Source organism: Vicugna pacos, chromosome 1 (assembly GCF_048564905.1).
Source record: "Vicugna pacos chromosome 1, VicPac4, whole genome shotgun sequence".
In the NCBI taxonomy this organism is placed as follows: domain Eukaryota; kingdom Metazoa; phylum Chordata; class Mammalia; order Artiodactyla; family Camelidae; genus Vicugna; species Vicugna pacos.
Window position 1 is genome coordinate 2,898,436 of NC_132987.1, and position 22,877 is coordinate 2,921,312.

Genomic DNA, 22,877 nt, shown 5'->3' on the forward strand with positions numbered 1-22,877 from the left:
GCTTCATCACCCTGCGTCTACACCCCAGGGAATCCTTGCCCCAGCCTGTTTCCTAGAAGCTCACGCTTCTAGGAAAAGGACCCTCGCTTAGAAAAGGACCCTATCTATGACCATCTCCTAATTCCTAACCACCCTACCACCTCCAGCAAGGTAGATATGCTGCCCACCCTTCCATTCTCTTGACACCATGTTCCCCAGATGCCCAGTCACCACATTAGTGCTAAGTTATAAGCTCTACATGGTTCACATCTTACTTGTCTGCAGTGTCCCTGTAGCACTATAAACATTTAATAAAACTGGCAGGTTGAACATGATTGAATCCTTGGGTTTTCATGTGCCAGAGCTTTTCAAGCTATTTTTGATTGACATCTTTCTAAAATGGTCTATATAACTCCCTGACTTCACAAAGGGTATTGCTAACAACTCATACCAGGCATAGATTACTATGGTGTATCTAATCTCCAGGCCTGAACAGGAGAGCCCCCTCTGGAGACTTAGGCTGGCAACAGGGATGAGGTTTTATAAAATGAAAATCTGCTCTCGAATTCTCAACTTACAACTTCCACAGTCCTGCACCGCTTCTGGAATAGGCTCTAAAATCCTACATACAGTCTACTGGAGGCTGCAAGATACTACCCTATCAACGCCCCCAGCAGCCTCAGCAAAAACTCAGGCCAAGTCGGTAACACCCTTCATCCATCACTTCTTTAATCATGGTAGATACTCAGTACATGTCTGTTGATTTGAAAAACACTATCCTTGGCACAAAGACGAACACCATCTAGTCGGATGCATTCATGAGTCCAGAAAAACAGTGGAGTGCCAGTGACATACTATGTGCTGTGCTACAAAATGTGAGCAATACAAAGATTCATAAGACAGGGCCACATATCCAAAAATGCTTACAATTGGGGTGGAGGGAGAAGAGAAAAGCACACAGCTAATTATAATATAGGCAGAAGGGAACCCAGCCAGCACTTCTGTTTAAAGAATTATCCATGATTATAAATGGTTACCAGTACAGACATGCACCAGGTCAAAAGGAAACTTCATTCCTGACAAGTGGTGACTCTTGGGCACATATCCACAAAATTAGTTATCACCAGAAATACCAGTTATAAAAATAAGTTATCCAGGGCAAAGCTGCAGCTGCAGCCTTTAAGGAGGAGGGCCAGGGAGAAGCCCTCACAACGTCCACAGGGGACAGGCGGACACACACCCACACCAGGCCTGTGGAGTGAGAGCCACAGCACAGGGAAGGCCTGGGAGGGCGGTGGGGCTTCCCTCTCCACCTTAAGCCCTCGGGGGGTGAAGGGAGGTGGTGTGCTGTCACGTGTGGAGGGGAGAGGACAGCACAGTCTAGGCCCCTCACCAGGCAGGTCACCCCAGCGCCACTGTCTACCTCACTGTGCCCGCTGTTGGGGGAGGAAGTCAGGCTCAGAAAGGCGAGATGATGAGCACAGACTGAGGTCTGCCTGACTCTACAAACCACTATTCCCACGCGTCTAACTACAGAAACTTCACGTTTAATATATTTTTCTCTCCCGCCTTTTTGTATTCCCACAGTATCTAGAGCTGGGGTAAGTGTGAATATGTTTTGACTACTTGGTGCTTTGAGAAGAAACAGTTATATTCCACAAAGAGGGTTAAATGAAATGTGGCCTCCTCCACGTCCACGCTGGGCCCTGTTGTGGCAGGAAGTGTCGAGCACCTGCCCAGCAATCGTCCCGTTCTTCCCCTGCCGCCAGAACCGCATGAGCCTGGGGAGGCTGGGCCCTCCCCGGCCCTGGGAGGTGAGCACAGTGGGCAGGGGCTAGGGAGTGAATGTGGAGGAGAGTGTCAGAAATTAACTGAGGTGATTCCTTCTCCCTCTGGGGAGAGTGGTTTAGATTATGTGGTGTGACAAAATTCTAGCCAATGTTAAAGTATAATTTTCAAAAAAATAAAATCATGAATATCATGCAAATACAAAATAAACAGATGTCAAAGATTTTTTTCAACTCATTAATTGATGAGGGAACTAAAAAGATGTTACAACAGAGTCAAAGAGCCTTTGAGAAGCTGGATTATTTATAGAAGGATATGACTGCTGGGTTGATACAAAACTGGTTAATGTCCAACAGGCTGTAAATCACATCACCAGAGTTCTCTGTTCCACTGACCAGAAATTATTTGCATCTCTACTGGACAAAAGTATTCAAGATTACCTTTGCTTCTACAGGGTTATAAAATAGCCCAGACAGTAGACAGTTCAGTCCAGTGCTGTACTTGAAAGAGTACCTAGTAATTTCTTTTGACTTTTCTAAGGTTTAGAAATTATTTCTAACACTAATGAGACATTTTAAATTATCTTTTGTAAAGTAGACCTTTACATTTAATTTATTTACTTTAGAGGAGGTACTGGGGATTCAACCTAGGACCTTGTGCGTGCTAAGCACGTGCTTTACCACTTGAGCTATACCCTCCCCACCCCAAACACCAATAAGACATAAGAGAAGTCTGCTCAAGTGTGTAGGAATTATTTCCCTACTCGTATAAAAGATAAGAGGGTGACATATGCCCCTTTGACCTTTCCTGGCTGTTGGTTACTGTCGTATGAGAGTGACTCATGGCAATGTCGCACCATCGTGGTAATGTTGTACCACAAGAGGACAAGCCCTCTTCCAAAACCCAACTATGCGGGAATGGAGGGCCAAAGAGGCAGAAAGAACCCCTGAAGGTATCACTGGGCCACCAGAGTCAGCCAACTCTAGAACCACCTCCTTGGACACCTCTTTTTAGGTGAGAGAAGAAATTTTCTTTATTGTTTAAGCTGCTTCTGCAACTTGCAGTTACAAACATCTTAGGCTGACTCGCTGGAGCCTTAGAGCTGTTGATTCTAGATCCAAGGAGATGGTACCAGGTCTCTTTCAGCTTCTTGTACTCTGGGAGTCAGAGAGCCTAAGGGTTTAGAATTTGGAGTGATGAGCTAGGGAACCTGCCAGGGGCCAGGTACCAGAACCTGGAACAGGCAAAACACTTAAGAGAAACCTACCTGATGACGCTGAGCCTAGGCAAGTGCAGGTGAGTTGTGGGTACTAATACATCAGCAGCCCCACGTATGTACATCTGTAAATAAGTCACCACTAGGTAGTTTAAGAGTAAGGCAAACAGTATGTTAGAAAGCAGTTACGAGGGTAATTGGCTGGCATTGTGGTAGCAGAACAAGGTATTCTATGCAACAGACCAGCTATCAAGCTACTTGGTAGATTTTCTAAGGTATAATTTATTGACTTTGTGGTTATAGTAAGCTAAAAGGGCTCCCAAAAGAAAGCCTGGTTTTATACCTGGTTAATATCCTCTCCTTTGAAGTGCAGAAAAGTCAGATCCAAGAAATAACAAGGTGACTAGCAATACAGGCAGCTGATACAAAGCCTTCCTTCTCAAAAGCTCATGCAGCTCTCCCTCCACGCCCCTCTCATTTGTGTCGTGAAGCCCAGGGGACCCGGTGCCTGATTAAGACCGGATGACAGCGGTGGGCCAGCCCTTGACCTCATCATCCTATTGGGCCATGCTCTGTCCTCTGCCCCCAGGACCAGAGCAGAGTAAGATCCATGGAGGCAGCCACAGCAGGTGTTTCTCGGCCCTGAGCCCAAGGCAGGGCAGTGGAGATGGTAAGGACAGTCTAACCGTCATTTCCCCTCAGGCCCTTATTGGAAAACATTCTGAACCTCAGCAGCCTGCTGCTGGTCTCCACTGTGTGGCCTCCATCCTAGATTCTGAGGCCCCAACCTAGCTTCCCTTCAGTGTCCTGGCTCTCAGGCCACGCTGAGCCTTCTGAGTTGTAGCTGCAGTGTAGGGATGGCCGACAGTGGGCACTGGAGTGGGGTCTCCTTGAAAAGAGTGACCGCAGACATCCTCAAGCAGTGGGAGCTAGGAGAAAGCAGGGCCCCTAACAGCACAGACACTGCAGCTTCTGTCTGCTTTTCCATCTTCAGAGCTGGGGCGGCACGGCTCACCCCACCATGTTTCCTGGCCCAGATTCCCAGCGAGGGCCTTTCCCCGGCAGCCTCATTATGCTGAAGGTGAATTCCACACGCCACCCCTCGGGGAACATCCAGCCATCTGACACCTCCCCGAGCTGGCTGGGGAGACGTGCAGGCCACTCCATGACCAAGCAGTTGCCTTGGGAAAGCGCCCCAGCCTGTGAGAAAGTGCCCTTCACCGTGAGAGCACCAAAGTCAGCGAGGCCTCAAGACCACAAAGGAGCCGAGGCTGCTCTGCGCTTTATCTTAAAAACCTAGACTAACAGGGCAGAACCACTTCAGCGGAAATGAGATGGGGGGCGGGCACTTTTTCTATTTTGGGGCTTCTGTGTCCGCACTGGGACAAAAGGAGGAATAAGACCTTGTCTTTGTCCCCAGGCAGCTCCCTATGCCCAGTTCTCCGGTGGCACCCAGAGAAGACGATGTTTCAGAGATGAGCCTTCTCCCTGGCCCAAAGAGAAGCCCCTCGGGCCGGGCCGGCCGGCCATGGTGCGCAGCCTGGCGGGGGCTGGGAACCAGCCCCAGCACCAGCGCCTGGGACAGCTTGATCTGCCCGCAGCCCAGACGTCCAGGCCCGCGGGGTGGGAGGGGTCTCTGTGTCACATTCTCAAGATAGCTGCTCATGAACTGTGAATATGCTCAGCTTTTGCCTCATAATTTATAAGTGTTTATGCCATATGCCATAGATTGAGAATATGACAAATGTTCCAAATTAAGCCAAATTAAAATAAGCACAGGAAAGCTTCAAGGGTGTAAACAAAATCATTTCTTCTGTGACCTCGTTTTTCTTAGATTTTCCAGGGTCTTCTTCATCTGCTCTGCTGCATGAGTCGGGGTTCTCCAGAGAAACAGGACCCAGGGAGAGACAGGCAGAGGCAGAGGCAGACGCAGATGAGCTGCATTATAAGGAACTGGCCCCCGCAGTTCTGGATGCTGAGGAGTCCCCAGGTCTGCCGTCTACAGCCGAAGGCCCAGGACAGCTGGGGGTCTAGTTCGGTCCTGGTCTGAAGGCCTGAGACCAATGGGTCTGCGGTCTGTCTCTTAGTCCAAGGGCAGGAGAAGACAGGCGAGCTGTCCCAGCTCAGCAGGGAGGCAGGAGAGGGGCACCTGCTCCAGCCTCTGCCTTTTGTCCTGTTCAGGCCCTCAGGGGCTGGGGAGGGCGCCCACGTGACAGAGGCCTCTGGCTCCAGTGCTGCTCTCACCTGGAAACAGCCTCACAGCCACACCCAGGAGCGGTGTTTAAACCGGGAACCTCATGGCCTACTCAGACTGACACATACAACTGACCACCACATGCATTAAAAGAATTTGCAAGGCATCTGCAACAGAGGGGTCAAATCTAACCTCTTCACGTAAATCATTCCAAAGTAATCTTCCTAACTTATTTGTAGACAGTCCATGTCATTTAAAAACACACTGCCATACGTACTATAGACCACAAGAGAAGGCGGGGACAGGGCTTTGCAGCCAGATCTATTTTTATTTCTACTTCAGACTCTAGTCTGAAAGACTAGGCTGACAGTGGAGGGACCGTTGTGGAAGGACACGCCCTTGTCCCCAGATATTCACACCTCTTGTGCCTGGAAGTGAGCAGTCCCTTTGAGAGGAACAGGCACCCCCACTGTGACCCTGGGTTTGGTCATGATACTTGCTCAGGTCAAAGGCATGGGGACAGACCGGATGACTGTCAGCTCTGAGCAGAACCTTTGAGAACCATGGGTGTTTCTGCTTGTCCCTCCCTCGGCTGTGAGAAAGCAGAGTGGCCAGAGGAACCGGGCAGACGGGAGAGCCGACCTGCAGCAGCCAGTGCACAAGGCGGGACTGCCTTCTGTCCACACAGCACGGCTTCCCTCAGCAGGAATGACGTTTGGCGCCACACTCTCAAGGTAGCTGTCAGTCAACTGTGAGGACTCTTGGCTTGTTACATCATTACTTATAAGTGTCTATGCCATATGCTAACAGACTCATTCTTTTGGATTTAAACTGTTATAAAAACAGATAATTAAGATAAATAACTGTATTCTCTGAAAAAACCTATCTTAGAACTATAGAAATTAAATCTTGAAAATAACAGAAGTGAAAAGTAGGTGATGTATTTGTGATCAGGAATAATATAGAGCATTTCTCTATTTGAAAACTATTCTGGAGATTAGATCAAGATGGAGACACCTGCCTCTGACCCCAGCCCAGATTCCCAGGAATGTGAGAAATTTTTCAAGCGGAAATTCAGGATAGTGTTAGAAAACAAATGTTCTGGGTGGGCCAGAATTTTTGAAAAAGCCCTGAAAGAGGAACCCAAACCTAAACATGCACAGGAGAAGGAACGCTGCCTGTGCATCCCCCACCCAGATGCCCACATGCTCCCCCTTCCCCCATTCACCCCCCTCAACTCCTATTTCCGGGTACCACCTGAGAGAAATCCCTTGTACCTGTCTTTGTTTCAGGTTCTGACACTGGAAGAATCTGAGCAAAGACAAGTTTTTGTCTCCCCAAGATCTAGGCCCTCACTTCTAACCTCCTTTTCTCCCCGCATCCCCACCTGGCATCCACCATCCCCACTGATGCAGCATATTTACAGTTAACCCCCTGCTCACCCTCCGGTGACAAACAGGTCCACTTCTGACCTGCTCCTCCCACACCTCACACATAACCACTCAATTTCAAGCCTGTTCATTTCAACTTATCAAGTTCACGCTCATCCATCCATGTGCCGCCCATGGCGGCCACCTTGGCTCAGGTCTTACTCATGCGTGGATATTATGAAAGGTTCCAGATGGATAACCCAAGTTGCCCTCTCTCTCCTCTGTGATTTGTCAGCTAATCTTCCTGCAGCTCCGGTCACATTACAGCTCCACTTCATGGTATCAATGTCTGTGCTACAAAATAAAGCCCCTGCAGCCTGATCTAACCTACGTCTACTCACAGCCCCACTCATTACTCCAACAGCCTTTCCGATGGAACTCTTCATTCCCCCTAAAAGAGCCACGTTTCCTCAGCCCTGCACCTTTGCTCACTCTGTTCCCTCTGCCTGGCAAGTTCTGACCTATCTCTCACCATAGTCAAAGCCCACCGTGGGTCAAATATCACTTCTACCAAGACTTCGTCATTGATTCTCCCAAATAAAAACACCCCTCTTAGGATCTCCTAGAGCACTCTGAACACTCATGTTACATTAGAGAACAATTTACATTAAAGTGCATGAATCTGAAGCTTGGTGAACATTTACAAAACGCATCACACTTGTAACCCTCCGCCCAGATCAAGAGGCAGAACACCCCCAGCATCCCAGGTTTTTTGTTCCCCTTCAGTCAAAACTCCCTTTCAAATGTAACCTCTGTTCTGACTCACCGACCGCACGTCCGGTCCGCCTGCTTTGAATGACATATAAATGGAGTCACAGAACACACACTCTTCTGTGCCTGGCACCTGTTACCCACATCCGATCCCTGAGATGCCTCAGATCACACTTACCAGTTGTGCACTATTCTTCACTGCAGAGCAGTACCCGACTGTGTGACTATACTGCAATTTATTTAACCATTCTGCTGGAAATGGACATTTTTCAGGGTTTCGGCTAGTACAGATAAGGCCTCTGTGGACATTTGTGAACATGCCTTTTGTTGGACATAGGTACTCATGTTTCATCTCAGGAGCAGAATTACTGGGTCATAAGCCACTTGAGGTACTATGAAGCATGTTTTCCAAGTAGTTACACCAATTCACGTGCTAACAGCAACATGAGAGAATTCCAGTACCGCCACCTCCCTGCCAAGACTTGTTACTGTCAGAGATTTTTTTCACTTTTTCTGGTGGCGAGGCCCTCCTCATTCGGTATCGAATTATAACCACAAACAACAACACTTAAATAGGGCTTGACAGTTTGCAAATTTTAAAGTGTGTAATATCTCAATCCATATTCCCTACAGCCCCATGAAGCAAGCAGACAGTGCTGTTATTTTCCCTGCTAAAGAGATGAGGGAGCAAGGCTGAGAGAGGTTAAGCAGACCGTCCGAGGCCATGATGCACGCCGAGCAGAGACTCTGAACCCTGTGTATCAACCACGCTGCATGGTGTACAGATATTTGGGGACATGTTTTATCTCTACAAGTTTACTAACAGCTCTTCCAGGTTAGGCTTTACTTTAAACTTACCACTATTTAATAAGGGAATGAATAAACTTGAAGTTTCTCTGTCTATAGAGAAGAACTTTATAACAACCGGTTACAATCACATAATGAATAAGAAGCAGCATCACTTGTTATCTGAAGCACAAAGGATAGTATTTCAGATCCACAGAACCACAAATACCCAACACTGAGCCCTATTTAATGACTTTCTTAGAATGTTGAAGGAGTCAAAACAAATTTAAATCCTCTCTTTGAAGGATTATTTTAAACTCATTTATTTTAACTATTACTAAGCAGACCCAAATGTATCAAAAAGTATTTGGGTTCCTAATCAACCAGATTTCAATTTTATATTCTGCACACTGAACATCAAAGTTGGCATCTTTATCTGTGTTGTTTTCCTTAGTCTAAGCTAACAAATATGCCAAGAAATAGTAGAGAAAATACAAGAAATACCAATAGAACTGTAAGTACACAGAAGTCTTACATTCTGCAGCTCCGGGTAGTTTATTAAAAGATTATCTGGCATTCTTTAATCATTGTCTCCTAGGATAGTTTGACACCATTCAAAAGATTGTTATGAGCTGGCAGGAAGTCAATGACTATCCGTCTCATCAAGCAAGTGTTTCAGAAGATACACGGCAAAGCACAGAATAATCAGATTACCTTTTATACCATCAGAAAGCATAGATAACACATTTAAGCTACTTGATATCCACAGATAGCCAGACCTTGGTGTACCCTACAAATTTCCACTTTTGTTCAAGAAGAATGTTCCCACATGCTCCCCCTGCTCCTGAGTTGACAGCTGACATGGACCCCTCATGGTATCTACTTTTACTTGTCTAGGCACACTCATCTTTTCAAATGCATTCAATCATTTTATGGGTCTATAAAACATTTCACATCTAAAACTTCTTATTTTTTTGTTTGTTTTTTTTGGGGGGGGGTAATTAGCTTTATTATTTATTTTTAGAGGAGGTACTGGGGATTGAACCCAGGACCTTGTGCATGCCAAGCACATGCTCTGCCTCTTGAGCTATACTCTCCCCCATCCTGGTTCCTTTTTCGGGGCGGGGGTGTGGGGGAGAGAAAAACTTCTTACTTTTGACCTATAGAAAAAATAGTAAAAAGTTTTAAAATGCATTTTCGAGGCAGAGATTATAAATGCAAATTTATAGACAGTTGAACTCATGGAGCATACTTTGACCTTCTTTATCAGCTAGTTCATGTCGAAACTGACTTTTGGTCTGAATAATTATCTCTCTGAGACCAAAGATTATCTTCTGCCTCAATCACTCAATGCATCTTGCAAGTGAACACAGCTAAATGTGCACTGACCCATTCCAAAGTCACCACGCGATTTACCTGCAGTCTGCCAGGGCATTTACAGCCTGAGCCTGATGCAAGATATAACAAAATCATAGCATGCTAAAGGTGTCTGAGAATCGCTTGTGGTTCCCAGGACAGGAGCAGATACAGAGGAATGTGTTTAATACAAGTTTCTGCCTTATTTTTAAGGCCAACTTGATTTCTAGGACAACAACAAAAAAGGTAATTAAGTAAATCCTCTAGGTTTAATCACCCAGCAGTCTCCTCATGGAAAAGCAGATTGTAGATATTTAACTACAGTCACTTACCTTTTGGACTTAGTTCCTCTCAATTCTACACTTCCCCCCCTCAAAATTCATTTTTTGAGTTCAGACATGACTGTTAAAAAATGTGGTCCCTCAGTAACAAAGGAACATACCTTTCGTGCATGTAGTCAACTCCCAGCAACAGCTGGATAAACCATTCTGTTACCTGAGTCTCTGGAAAGGTTTTCCCAGCTTCTTTATATTCCTGAATTTTACAGTCCAGATCTCGGCCCTGAAACAAAGTAGCGTAATTTTTCATATTTCTCTTCAGTTAAGAATTTAAAATCAACCTCCCTCAACAAAAGCTAACCCACAGCGGTCAGCGTGTATCGTAAGAAGGCCAGGACACCCTGCCACCCGGTAACTGCCACCGCAGACTCTCCCTGACCACCTCGAGCCAGCCTCCTGAGTCCTCTCCTCAACTAGGCCTCAACTTTGGCTTATAAAGACCTGGACAAACGCTAACAAATTTCTAACAGCTCAAGGCCACGTGCATAGGATGACCCTAGTCCCCCTTAAGGTGCCTGCCTGGGAAAACTCAGGGCTGCCAGAGAACGACCGTTTGTTCAGCCCCACCTCAAGAGGGGGCCCTGTCCCCCAGTCTCTGGGGAGACAGAGGTAGGTGCCTCCCTTCCATGAGAGCCAGTCAGCAAAGCCAGACCAGCCCCTTCCCACCCTCTGCACTATTCTGCTCTCCTGACTCTGCTCAGCACCCTGCCCTTGCCTCCCCACCCCCCCACCGTATTGTCCCTTTAAGCCACCAGTCACTTGTGCACACAGCGCGGTGGAGCTCTGCTCCTTCCCCTCCAGTCAGTGGTTACTGAATAAACTCTGTTTTCACTGCTTTAACTACTGTCTGGCTATGTTTATTTTAGATGTCACACAAGAACAAAACCTTTCTATAGGGTCTTAACTTTTATTACATGACCTAAATATTACCTAGAAATTGTTTTTATTTTATTACATTACATATTTATATGTACCCACATAAAACTAGGAATGACTCTCCTTATGTTCAGAGTTTTATGTAACTATAGAACCCGAACACGTTCAGGTCAAACACTGAGCTGCCCACAGACCCTTCCTGCAGTCACAGTGAGACAGAAAGGAAAAGCATGTGTCAGCAATGAGACCATCAGAGAGAAATGATCTCTAATCAAACAACGTGAGGTCACCGAACCAACTCACCTGTAATGCATTTTTATTTCCTTTCAGGGCAATGTGCAAATATTTGCCTCACATTTCTCTCCTCCTACACAGGGCGCAAGAGGTCGAAAGCAGCATATTAAACAGCCTGCCCTCTCACTCAGACTCAAAATCCTGCTGGATTTTCTGGGCCAAAGAGATCAAAGCTTGTTCGACTGAGTTGAATATTTACCTCCTTGTCAAACAGACCTGCCTTTCCTTCTCATTCTGCAAACCTGTCTTTATATCCCCTCTCTTTTCAATCCTAGAGTCATAATGTTGACTATGAATCCCAGTCAACGCTCCTAGAATCCTACTGTCATTTTATGTTTCTAGAATTTGCATAGAACATTTTTGACCACAGAGTATCACAGCATCCTGTGAGGTGGACACAGCGGCCCTTCAGTTGAAAGGTGAGCTGTAAATGTATATTTTCCACTCCTAGATTTCCCTTTCTATCCAAGAGGACTCTGGCAAACCCTTCTCCCACGTGAAAAAGAGGAAAAAAAAACAAGATCTCCTTTCAACATCCCATTTAGGTTCTCTGAATATGATAAAACATCTCCCATGGCAGGAAGATAATTATCTACCTGCTGCAATCCCCTTCCTGAATAGCCTCAGATAAGGAGTGGCAGAAAGAACAAGCATGCAAGGAGGGAGGGAGACGAGGGGAAGGAAGGAAGAAAAAGAGAAGAGAAGAAAGGAAAAGCTTGCCTTAAAGGAGGCTCAGCGAGGGGGACAGCTTCAACCCAACGCTTCCTACTTCAGGAAGGCCGTCTGTAAGCACAGCCGCCCCTGTGACAAGGCCTTTGTAAACGTGACTGTCGGCCCCAGTAATTCTGACGTCTGGAGGACTCTGTGTTGCGATGACATTCCTTTCAGGATTTGTCCCCACTCTGTAATGCTGCTTTTCATTTCCTATGGTCATTTTTAAACTACATTAAAGAAATGTGAGTTCCTACACAGTTGCGTGGGCCTCAGTGTTATTTTCCCTGTGAGTGAGCAGAGCTGCTTCCCTGGGGTCGTCTTGCTGCAGGAGCCCACTCCCCGGACACATCTGTTGTCAGTCTGACTCTCACCTCCTCATGCTCTCCCCTCATGTGGTGAGAAGCTGCTTGTCTGGTTCCTGCATTGATATTAACTATGTGCATGATTTCCTGTGACTAAATGAATATACATTTAGACTACTGGGGAAAAAATGAACAGGACCTTTGATAGTACGCCTCCAAGTGAAACATCAAAAGGAGGAACACAAACTTCCCCTGTTCCCCAGGGGAATCCGTATGAAGAAGAAATGTACTAGTTCTTACTATTAAGCAAGAGACATGTTCAGTCAACAAGACAGAAAGTCGAAAGATCAAGTTCATCAGAGAGCTGGGTCTTCTCCTCAAGTCACTCCCCATACAGTTTTAATTTTGCATGTTTATCTCCAAGAAAAATGATTTGTTTCATATTTCCTTTGTTCTTTAATAAACACTCTGTAGATTATTTTCTTAGGATTTAATTAAGGTAGTTAAGTCATTCACAGATTGACATAAATTATGCTTTTATATAACCAAAATAGAAATATAATTTTTTGTGAAGTAGTTTGATTTCTACTCAGCAATATGAAAAGCATTTATTACTTTCTTTTTTGCTAAGCCATCTTCCAAGTAAAAATCAACTGTTTTGGGTGAAATGTCATGCCTTGGTTTAAGAAGTTCTTATTACAGTATCTGCAGGCCCATTCTGTCTCCTTGACTTTGCCTTTGAGAAATATTTAATGATGACTTTTATTGCTAAAGCACCTCTAATGAAAAAAGTATTGACTTTACTTTGAACCAATATTAATGGTGCCTAACGTCTGCATTTCTGACAGAAGATGGTTTCCTTCACTAATAACACCCCTCGAAAGTTGCAATACAAGCTTTGATGTTAATTTCTAAGATTTAGAAAATCTTAACCCAAAATGTGCCATTTGGAGGATTGATGGTGTCGCCTCTCTCCCCCCAACCCAGTTAGCCCAAATCAGGGTGCCCTTGAAGGCCCAAGACCTTGAAGAAATGAAGAACATCTCAAATACTGTGTCTAAAACTCCATCTTTGATTGCTATTAAAAACTTTTAAACCCTAAAAGGATTTGGTTTAAAACAAAATTAATCCATTTTTTTCAGTTGTCAATAGAAGCGCTTACATCCAGTTTAAAAGATGGAAGGAACGCCTTCTCAGAAGCCTGAACACAAAGAGCCTGCAGTGTTCAGAGCATAGACAAGGACAAAATGATCTCAGGGTTTTAGGGCTGGAAGGAGCCTGAAAAATTGTTCTGCCCGAGTTCTTCATTTTAAAATGGAAAGGCTGCCCCTTGTTTTTCACTGGGTTGACATCTTAAAAGGCTGTTCCCTCACACACCACATCTCCTTCGAATACGTTCCTAATAGCTCCTTCCAGGGGACTCAAATTTTTGCACACATCAGAATCATCTGAATTGCTTGTTTAAAATGCATTTTTCTGGGCCCCATCAGCAGAGGAACCAGGAATGTGCATTTTCAGCAAGCATCCTAAGTGACTTTGCAACAGGGCATGGACCACACCTGCAGAAAATGCTGTTAGATAACAACACGGGGGGCTGCAGACTTAGTGTCTCACCTGCGATGGGGACATTCTGTCCAGTAGTCTGAAAAATGCCAAAGGCAAAAGATGTATTTGAAAGTCAGGGTTGAATAAGAATTATTTTGTAATGACATTTTAAAAAGCCTCTGACGTTACTTAGAAGAACACCAGTAAATGGAGGTGGAGAGGGCAGGGGAAGGAGACCCTTTGTCATTACATGGTAGAAGCTGAAGACATTTCCTTAGGATTTTGGAAGTTCACTGCAATGGAACTCATTAAAAGTGGGGGAAATGTCAGGCCACATTATGCCTTAAAAGCAAAATAAGAAGATCTGGTTTCTAAATAGTTACTAAGGAGGGCCACGTAGGATCATGACGTCATGTCTGATAATGTAGATGAACTCTCTTGGGTTTAACTGCTAATTTTCTTTCAAAATCTTTTAGAGTAAATGTTCTTTCTGCTGGGGTAAATGTACACGAACAAGGATAAAATGGCAGAGCTGATTTTTATCTTAACAAGTAACATGAAATAATACTTCCACCTATAAATCACTGGGATTTTTTTTTAAATAAAGTGTTCGAAGTGGATTATTCTAATTTTTTTATCACATGTGTATATGAAGTTATATATGTTAGCTAAAGCCTTACTCCAAATACCGTAAGTCCTCCCAGGCTTATGAATTACTTTATATTAGTGCATTCATATGTTTCTCTTAAATGCAATTAATTTTGCTTTTCAATCTTTACACTAACAATTTTAAGTGAAAATCAGTGGCCTTGCTTTTAAACTTTCTTTGTGTGAATAGGTTAAAACACTTCATAGTTTAAACAAAGAGAGTAAATGGAACAAATCAAATGATGCTAATTTTGGTGCTTACAAGAACCATGAACAGATGAGTTTAGGCATACAAAAACACGAGATACCCTAGCTGAATGAAGTCTAGACCCACTAAGGGGGGCCACCCACCTGGGCTGGAGCTGCCCGGGAAAAGCAGGGAGCCCTGAGGGGACCCATCTCTCTGAAGGTGACTCTGGTTCCCTTAATCCGCAGCAATCCCAGCAATGCAGCCCTGCTGTGTGGACACCTGCAGCTCACACCAGGAAAGATGATGCTATAGACAATGTCTGCGTCCCCCCAGCAAAATGAAATGTAAAATCCTCACCCAGCATGATGGCATTAGGAGGTGGGGCTCTTGGGAGGCAATCAGATCATGAGGGTGGAGCCCCCATGAACGGGATTAGTGCCCTTATGAAAGAGAGCCCAGAGAGCTCCCTCCCAGCTTCTGCCGTGTGAGGACACAGCAAGAAGACGGCTATCTGAACCAGCAAGTGGGCTTTCCCCAGACACTCACTCTGCCAGAGCCTTGATTTTAGACTTCCCAGCCTCTAGAACTGTGAGAAATAAATTTACATCGTTTATCAGCCACCAAGTCTATGGTATTTTGTTATAGCACCCAAACAGACTAGGCGAGAAGTATTCTCTTTAGTCAACACCAATCACAAGGATCAAGGTTCCTCATCCATAAGGAACCAATTCTGGGGGGAAGTGACCTTGGGCAGAGCTTCAGGACTGTAAGCAGTGACTCTGCAGGCCAGCAAAGGGGCTGTCTCTAATGGTAGACCCAACACATCCAGTATGAAGTCCTAAGGACCCTCTGGGAGCTAGTAAGCCTAGTGGTGTGCACCACTGCCGAATTCACTGGCTAGAGTCTGCAGATATTCACTAGAGTTTCAAGATTATAAAACTCAACCCACTTATATAGTTTACTGAAACAGTTTTGCATAAATGAGAAACGTAAGGAGAAAATTTTAACTTTCTTTTTTACAATACAAACAGATCCTTAGAAAGTATTTGCCTGAAACTTGCTATCAGACCCATTAGTGTTTAAGAATTTGCATGTTTCCTCCTTCTGGAATGAACCCTCATACTAAAGGCTGCAAGCCAAAAACTCAGAGAGGAAAAAAACTAGCTCACCTTCTAGAAGACGATTTGGAGGTGGAAGAGGAAGGTAGCACTGAAATAAAGAATTAGTATAAGGACAACTTCCATTACTGGCCATCTCCTAGGTACAAAGCTCTGATAGGCCTTCTTCCAACATTACTTATTTCACAGCCTTATAAAAACCTGATAATATACCTGGTGTTGTTGGCCCTATCTTAAAATCAGGACAGAGGTCAGAGAAATGAAATAACTTGCTCAATGAAATGGACCAAGATTTGAACAGAAGTCAGTGTGATGCCAAAGTCCACAAACTTTCCATTATTTCAAACCCTATCTAGTTTCCTGGTGATAGAGAATAAAATAATTATATCATCATAACATTAAAACATATTTGTGTGTCCAAATGGCTACACATGTGTTTCTGTACACATATCATAGAGACAGAGATACAGAGACAGAACACAGTGAGAGTCAGCCAAGGGAAGGAGCAGCCCTCGTGCACAAGGTGGTGATCTGCTGTCCACGTGTTTGTGAGATGATTACCACAGTCAAGGTGGTTGACACATCCAGTATCTCCATGGTTACCCTGTGTGTGTGTGTGTGTGTCGAGAGCACCTGAAGGCTACTCTTTTGGCAAACTTCACGTGTACAGTGCAGTACTGTTATCCATGGTCACCAGGCTGTATTTTAGAACCCTAGACTTGTTCATCTTATAACTGAAAGTATTTTATATTTGTATAATTCATGTAGACAGTTTTGTCAGTGTGGCTGTGTTGAAATCTGTGTTTAGTTTAGGGTCACCATTGGAAACATATTTGGTTAACATTGTTGATATGAACAATAAAACAATCTACTAATTCATGTCCAGGTAGAAGCAGACAATTATATGTTTGGGAAGGTAGGAACCATGGACTATTTGGCTGACTCTATTAGCTATTAAGGGAGGCACAGGAGCAATCCAAGTGAAAGAAACAACAGGAGCAGCTTCCCCTAAACCCCTGGTCCTGGTCCTGGTCCTGGTCCTGGTCCTGCACTGGATAAAATTCACCTTTCCAGCCATGTGATTGCCAGAAAATCACTTCACCTCTCTGGGGTCTGGTTTCCTCATCTACAGTAAAATGTAACTAAATAGTAAGAATCCACTTCTTGAAAAAAGATGGGGCATGTTTAGAGGACACAGGAGCCAAGCTGAAGGGGCCCCAATAGCCAAAGCTGGACCACTTTGAGAAACAGAATTTATAATGATAACATTGGGTTATAACCCATTGAATAAAATAAATATCCATGAGTCCGTACTGATATAAATAATGGAATAAATACATAAATAGAGGAAAAGGAACAGTGGAACAGCTCTTCCTTACGGGAGAATCCCAATTAGTAGATGTAGAAAGAATGAGGGAAATACATTATCAGCATTAGATGAACCCCACAGCAAAAAGGGCCCCAGGCAATCGCCACTGAAAAACACTAAAATCAGAGTGTGCTGCTTGAAGAGAAACAGGATAGAAGGTCACTCAGGGACCAAGAAGACAGGTGGGGCGACTTTCAGGCATAGCAGCACCCGGCTGGGGCTGGGTGGCCTAAGTAGAAACCCACACCCACCTCCGGGGCCAGACCCCCTGTTCTCGGGTCTGGACCCCATCTTGGCTCAGTGCTCGGCAAACACTGACGTAAGTTTCCTTTAAGACTGTTTTCTGTTTCCACACTAGCCATTTTCTCTTTGGGGTGGTTCTCAGCCCTGGCTGCCCCTTAGAATCACTTGGAGAGCTTTCAGAAATCCTGATGCCTGAGTCATATCCCAGATCAATTACATCCCACTTTCGGGAGGAGGCGTCAGACCGCGGGAGTGGGAGAGCCCTGCAGGTGACTCCAGGGTGCAGCCGGGCCGAGCACGAGCATTACACTGATGGAACGTTGTTCAGCTGAGTTGACATTCCTGCACAGGAACCAGACCAGTCCAACCTCTCCTGCCTTCTGCCCTGATTGTCTTCTCTCCTGAAGGTCTGTGATCTCATCCTTTCTCTACTGTGTCTCCTAACTCAAAGCCCAGGTTCCTGGGGCTGCATCATCCACATGCAGGCAGAATCTCACAGGTCTCTAGTGCAGTACATAGTCAGGTGCACCAGCAAAATAGGGGGGGAACAAAGTGCCCTTGACATACATGATGGATAGAAGGATCCAATATTTTGTCTTTTACCACCGGCATTCGACAGAAATAAGGTGGGAGGTAGCTGGAAGCAAGAGGTAAAGAATTCGTCAGAAGAAAAGACCATCTCCTGAGTACTTTTTTGTGGCTCACTACATGGGTTCATGACGTGACACAAAAATGAATCAGAAAAAGATCGATTTCACCCACTGAGAATCTGAGATGGATTATACTATGCGTAATGTCTGGAGTGTCATGGAGATAAAATGCTATGAGAACTGGGGGTGGGTGGGGATGATTCCTGCTAGGGGATTATGGAGTCTTGCAGAAGAGGAGGTGTTTCAGCTGGGCCTGGGAGGACAGGTGGGACTGAAGCTGTGGGGCCAGGAGGGAGGACCTTCTGAAAGGGAAGGCCCAGGCGCAGACAGAGAGGTGGAACTGGGGCAGGGGGACAGGGAACAGCAGGCAGTCCCATTTCCCCTGGCTGGAGGCAAACTGAAGTTGCCAACATTGAAATCTCCTGCCACTTGGGTAGTTTGGGAACTACTCCCCATCCAAGATTTGGGTAGATCTTGACAAGAAGTTGTGGGAATTGGGTTATTTGCTTTCTACATAATCTGATGTGATGTGTCCACAGGGTTGGGTGGTGGATATAGCAGCCTCCTGAATGCATTCCTATGTGTGTATTTCAATTTTGCAAGGCTCCAGGTCAAATTACAGAAGAGGAAACTTGAAGATTAAAAAACCCAGCTACATCAATGGTGATAGCATTTTCCTATGAGGTGCAAGTCTGGCCATCTGCCATTTCCACTGTTATTATTTTAGCTCAATGAAGAGAGGGTAACGCCAGGCTTTTGTGAGTTAAGAGCAAATCTGGGTCCGAAGACGAGAATATCTCTGTTAGCAGCAAGAACGGAGCAACCGCACATGTCACTGCTCCAGAATCAAGGAAGCGGACCCACCGCTCAGCAGGTGGAGCCAGCAAACCCCACAGCTGCTCCCTGGTCACCATGGCAACACCCTGAGTTGCAGCTCAGCCGTGGAGACCACCGGCACTTAAACCATAACGCAGTGGTGCTGGATGGGGTCCTGCACGAGAAAAAAACGTTCTTATAGAAATGTCCTTGCTCCAAACATAATTGGAACAATTGCACTAAATTTGATGTGGACTGTGGATGAGACGGGTGGTTCTCAAACTTCAGTGGGCTTCAGACTCAAAACACAGATTGCCAGACCCCACCCCTGGATTTCTGATTTAGCATGGCTGGGTGGAGGCTGAGATTCTGCATCTCTAACTAAAGCTCCCGAACGCTGCTGCTGCTGCCGCCGCTCTGGGATCACACACTGAGAACCGCGGGGTTAGGCATGAGCGTTCCATCAGTGCTGGTTCCCAGACTTTGATCTCTGGGCTAGAGTTAAGTTAAGGAAATGTTCTTGGCCTTAGAAAATACAGTAAGATTTAGCACAAAGGGGCATCATGTCTGCAACTTATTCCCAAGTGGTTTAGGAAAAAATAGATAAGATAACTAAATAGAATAATAAAGCAAATGTGGAAAAATGGTAACAATTGGTAAATCTGGACAAAGTGTATATGGGAGTTCACTGTGTTGTGTAACTTTTCTGGTAGATTAAAATTACATTAAAATTAAAAATTAGAAAGTAGTATAAGGAAAGAAAGTTACCGCTTAGCATCTAGGTCTGTTCAATCTGGTAGACACTAGCTACACTGGTCACTTAAATTTAAATTAATTAAAATTAAATAGAATTCACCATCCAGCTCCTCAGTCACACTAGCCACACTTCAGCAAGTGCTAAAGAGTTGTCTGTGACCAGCAGCTGCCGTACTGGACAGCACAAGTACAGAACACTGCCATCATCACAGAGTCCGCTGGACAGCACTTGACCACAGTGAGAGATATTCCAAGACCAGGAGTCTTGGGAAATTCAGTGTGCCCAGAGCAGTGGCAGAGGCAGCGTTAACAGTCCCGAGCAATAGGAGTTGGGGGTTTCCCAGGTAAGACAGTGTACCAACTGAGTGGGGCTGTGAGGAGAGGGCAGTACACGTTTTGCGTGGCCCAGTGACCCAGCTGCCGGAGTAGCTGCGCACCGTCAGCACTCTGCACACCTCATCACTTCACCGATTTTCCCAGCAGTCCACTGGATGGAGAAGTACACCTCCAAATGTCCTGGCTCTATTTTTTCCCCTCGCTTTCCTCTAAGCAGAGGAGGAAAAGACAGGCTGGGAAACATCCAGCAAGGCTGAGCTGGGGAGACTGTCCTGAAGGGGAGCAGCCTAGACTCGGATCGTGCCAAACGTGCAGATATTCTAACTTGGCGACTGGTTTCATGTCGATGACCCTCCAGCCAACATGGAAAGCAAAGCCAGGCTGGCCTTTGTCATTCTCTTCACTCCTTCTGAGGTGCTTCTCCTCCGCCTGCTTCTTCTCTCCTTCGTCTCAGACACAAAGCACCCTCTGGCTGTCCAGAGGTTCTGGCCCAAACCAGCCCGCCTCCCACTCTAAAGAGCATCTTCTCTTCCAGCATCATGTCTTTTGGGCCCAGCAACACCCAGGTGATGAACTAAATACATTCTAAAGTATGACTAGAACCTCCGAGTTGCATTCGGCCAACGCCGGCTCTCAGACGTTCTGGGAGACACTATCTGAGCAAGGTCATGCTTGGGTATTCTCTTTCTGGCCCAACTCCTGTGACTGTGCTCTACCCAACCTCTCAGGCGTGAACGCACAGACCCATGTGACAGCCGCGCCTGTCAGCTGCCGTCGCTAGCTCCTGTCTAAGCAGCTTCATACTCCATGGAAAACTGCAAGTACCTGAAGCCATAAATCACAACTCACTGAGTGTGAAGGATTTGCTTGGGGAAAATGAGCCTTATTTCCATCTGCCAGTTTCCACTAGGAGAAAAGAACATAGAGCTAGGACCCAGGACTCAGGAGGCGCAGCTCTGCTCCGTCCAGGCCTCTGCTATGGCACTTAAATGTCCATCTCATCACTGGACCAGGGTAGGCGGCTTGGAGGATGCACCCACCGACACACACACACTTGTTGGAGCATTCTTCTGCAGCAGTGTCTCCTTCAAATGTACTCGTTCTGAATTTTCCAAAAAAGAGAAGCCCTTCATCAGAAACAAGTTTTGGCAATCACCAAGAGATGATCACGCTCCACTGCTAGACACAGCATCCCAGGTCCTTACAATTGAGTTTGTGGTTTGATCATGAAATTTGTGAGATATCTCTGTACAGACAGCTTTTTACTATCAAACAGATTTCTATTAAGGTTTCAGAAAGAGAAGCAGAGCCTCACCTCACAGTACTCTGTGATAATGCAGAAGTTATCCTGTTCCACAAAGCTTGCATGGAACTTGACAATGGTTGGGTGGTCCAGCTTGGAGAGGAGCTGGGCCTCCAAACTGGCCTGCACAGTCTCGTTTGGATTGAGTTCTCCCACACAGATTTCCTTCAGTACCTTTCTGCATCCAAAAAAAAAAATTAAAAAGTACACTTAGAACTAAAAAATACATGCAAGAGATAAGAACAGTGGTGCAAGGCCACCTAATTAATGCCCAGGCTGTGACCCAACCCATGTCTGCTATCGCCTGCCGTGACACTGTGACTCCTGGTGGCCCCCAGGCCTGCCTCTCTGTCCTGGGCAGTGACCTCCACACCTGCAGCTCCACAGTCCTGGTCAAACAGGGCAGGGGTGGAGCTGATCTTGCCAACAAAGCCGAGGCGGCTCCCCTCTGTCTCTCTAGATGTGTCTGTTTGTTGCTGTCTCTCAGTGTGTCTCCTCTCTCCTTGTCTGTTTTCCTCTGTTTCTGTCTGCTTTTCTCTCTCTCTCTCTTCCTATCTCAGTGTCTCTGTCTCTGTCTGTCTTTCTCTCTATATACATGTGTGTGTGAATATAATGTAATATAAACATAAAATCTGTCACTGTCTCTCTGTCTCTGTCTCTTTCCCTGACTCTCTCTGCCTCTGTGAGTGTATAAATGCACATGCTCTAAAATTTTCCAAATCTATCAACTTAGTATCTACAGAATCAATATCTACTTATTTCTTTTTAAAACTGTCCTTGGCATATCATACTTTACTGCTACCAGTAGTCTGGAGAAGAAAAAAAAAATCTAAAAACATTGACAGAGGTATTTAGGATCTCAAGCATGTACAAATGGAACAAGAGCTTATTAAATCTCTAAATTATTAATTTAAAAATTGTGATAACTCAATGAGGAGTAGACCAAAACGTTATTTCTCTCATCTAAGGAAAGCAATAGTCTGATGAACAAACCAATTACAGTGCCACGGTGTAAACAGATTGCCGGGGAGAAGCACTTTAGAGCAGCAATTACTAGCGCAGACAGACCCTGCTGATTGTAAGTGAGCCTAGCTGTTCATTAGGATGCATTCTGCAGGACCCAAATTAGAAAACATTTTGTAATAACATTCTTTAAGAGTTTCATACTCACACCTATGCATGTTAATAAAAATGTGCTTGTAGTAGAAACTCTTGTCATTAAAGGCCCTTTAACCACCTCCCAGGTTAGTCAGTCCTGCCATCCTCTCTAACACATGCTGCCGGTCGCCCTCTCCCCGGGGGTGCCCGTGACCTGTGGGCGCCTGGACCGGCTTCCAGTTGAGATGCTCACCCAAGTCACTGCGACTGCTCCCAAACTGTGTACGCTGGCTGTACCCACCGCTGTGAATGTGTGACTTAAATCTAACAAGCTGATGAAGAATGAGTGTCAGTTGTCTTTGCTAGGAAAACTAAGTCAAATGCTCACCAAAAAACTCAATAATGGCAAGTTGTAAAAAAAAAATTGCTGTTAAGTAAATAACTGACAAGACAGTTCTAAAAACATTGGTTGAAAAAAATGTAAAAATCTAGTATTCTGAACTGAGATGCTGAATTGTCATTCCACTTCAAAGAAGGTAAATTTGGAAGACATAATCAACTTACTATGGATATAGTTAATGCCAGAAAAATGAAGGGACCTCTAATTGGAGGACACTGGATGTCGGCTGCACATCAAACCATCAGAGAAAATGTACAATGATATGTTTTAAGTTGATAGAAGTGTTTTTGTTGTGTCATTTCATTTTAAACCTGTTTCCTCTATTTACCAAGGCCCAGCCCCAATCACGCTGGACAGAAGGGCTCCACCACCCTTAAAAACGTGACCATAGGCTACACCTTCCTTTAACTCAGAGCCTCTC

The 22,877-nt window shown here is 45.2% G+C and overlaps 1 protein-coding gene across 12 annotated transcripts in view; it reads right to left on the reverse strand.

The window, feature by feature from the left end:
• Window positions 1-22,877, reverse strand: part of NEK11 (NIMA related kinase 11) — a 215,160-nt gene that overhangs the window by 144,227 nt on the left and 48,056 nt on the right. For all 12 annotated transcript variants that reach the window (XR_012077337.1, XR_012077339.1, XM_072971127.1 and 9 more), the window contains exons 3-4: window positions 20,971-21,136; window positions 9,903-10,021 (exon numbers count right to left, since the gene is read on the reverse strand). Coding sequence is in view for 10 of the 12 variants with exons in the window: in XM_072971127.1 (XP_072827228.1) it covers window positions 9,903-10,021; window positions 20,971-21,136 (285 nt within the window). In the remaining 2 variants the exon portion in view is untranslated. The remainder of the gene's footprint in view (window positions 1-9,902; window positions 10,022-20,970; window positions 21,137-22,877) is intronic.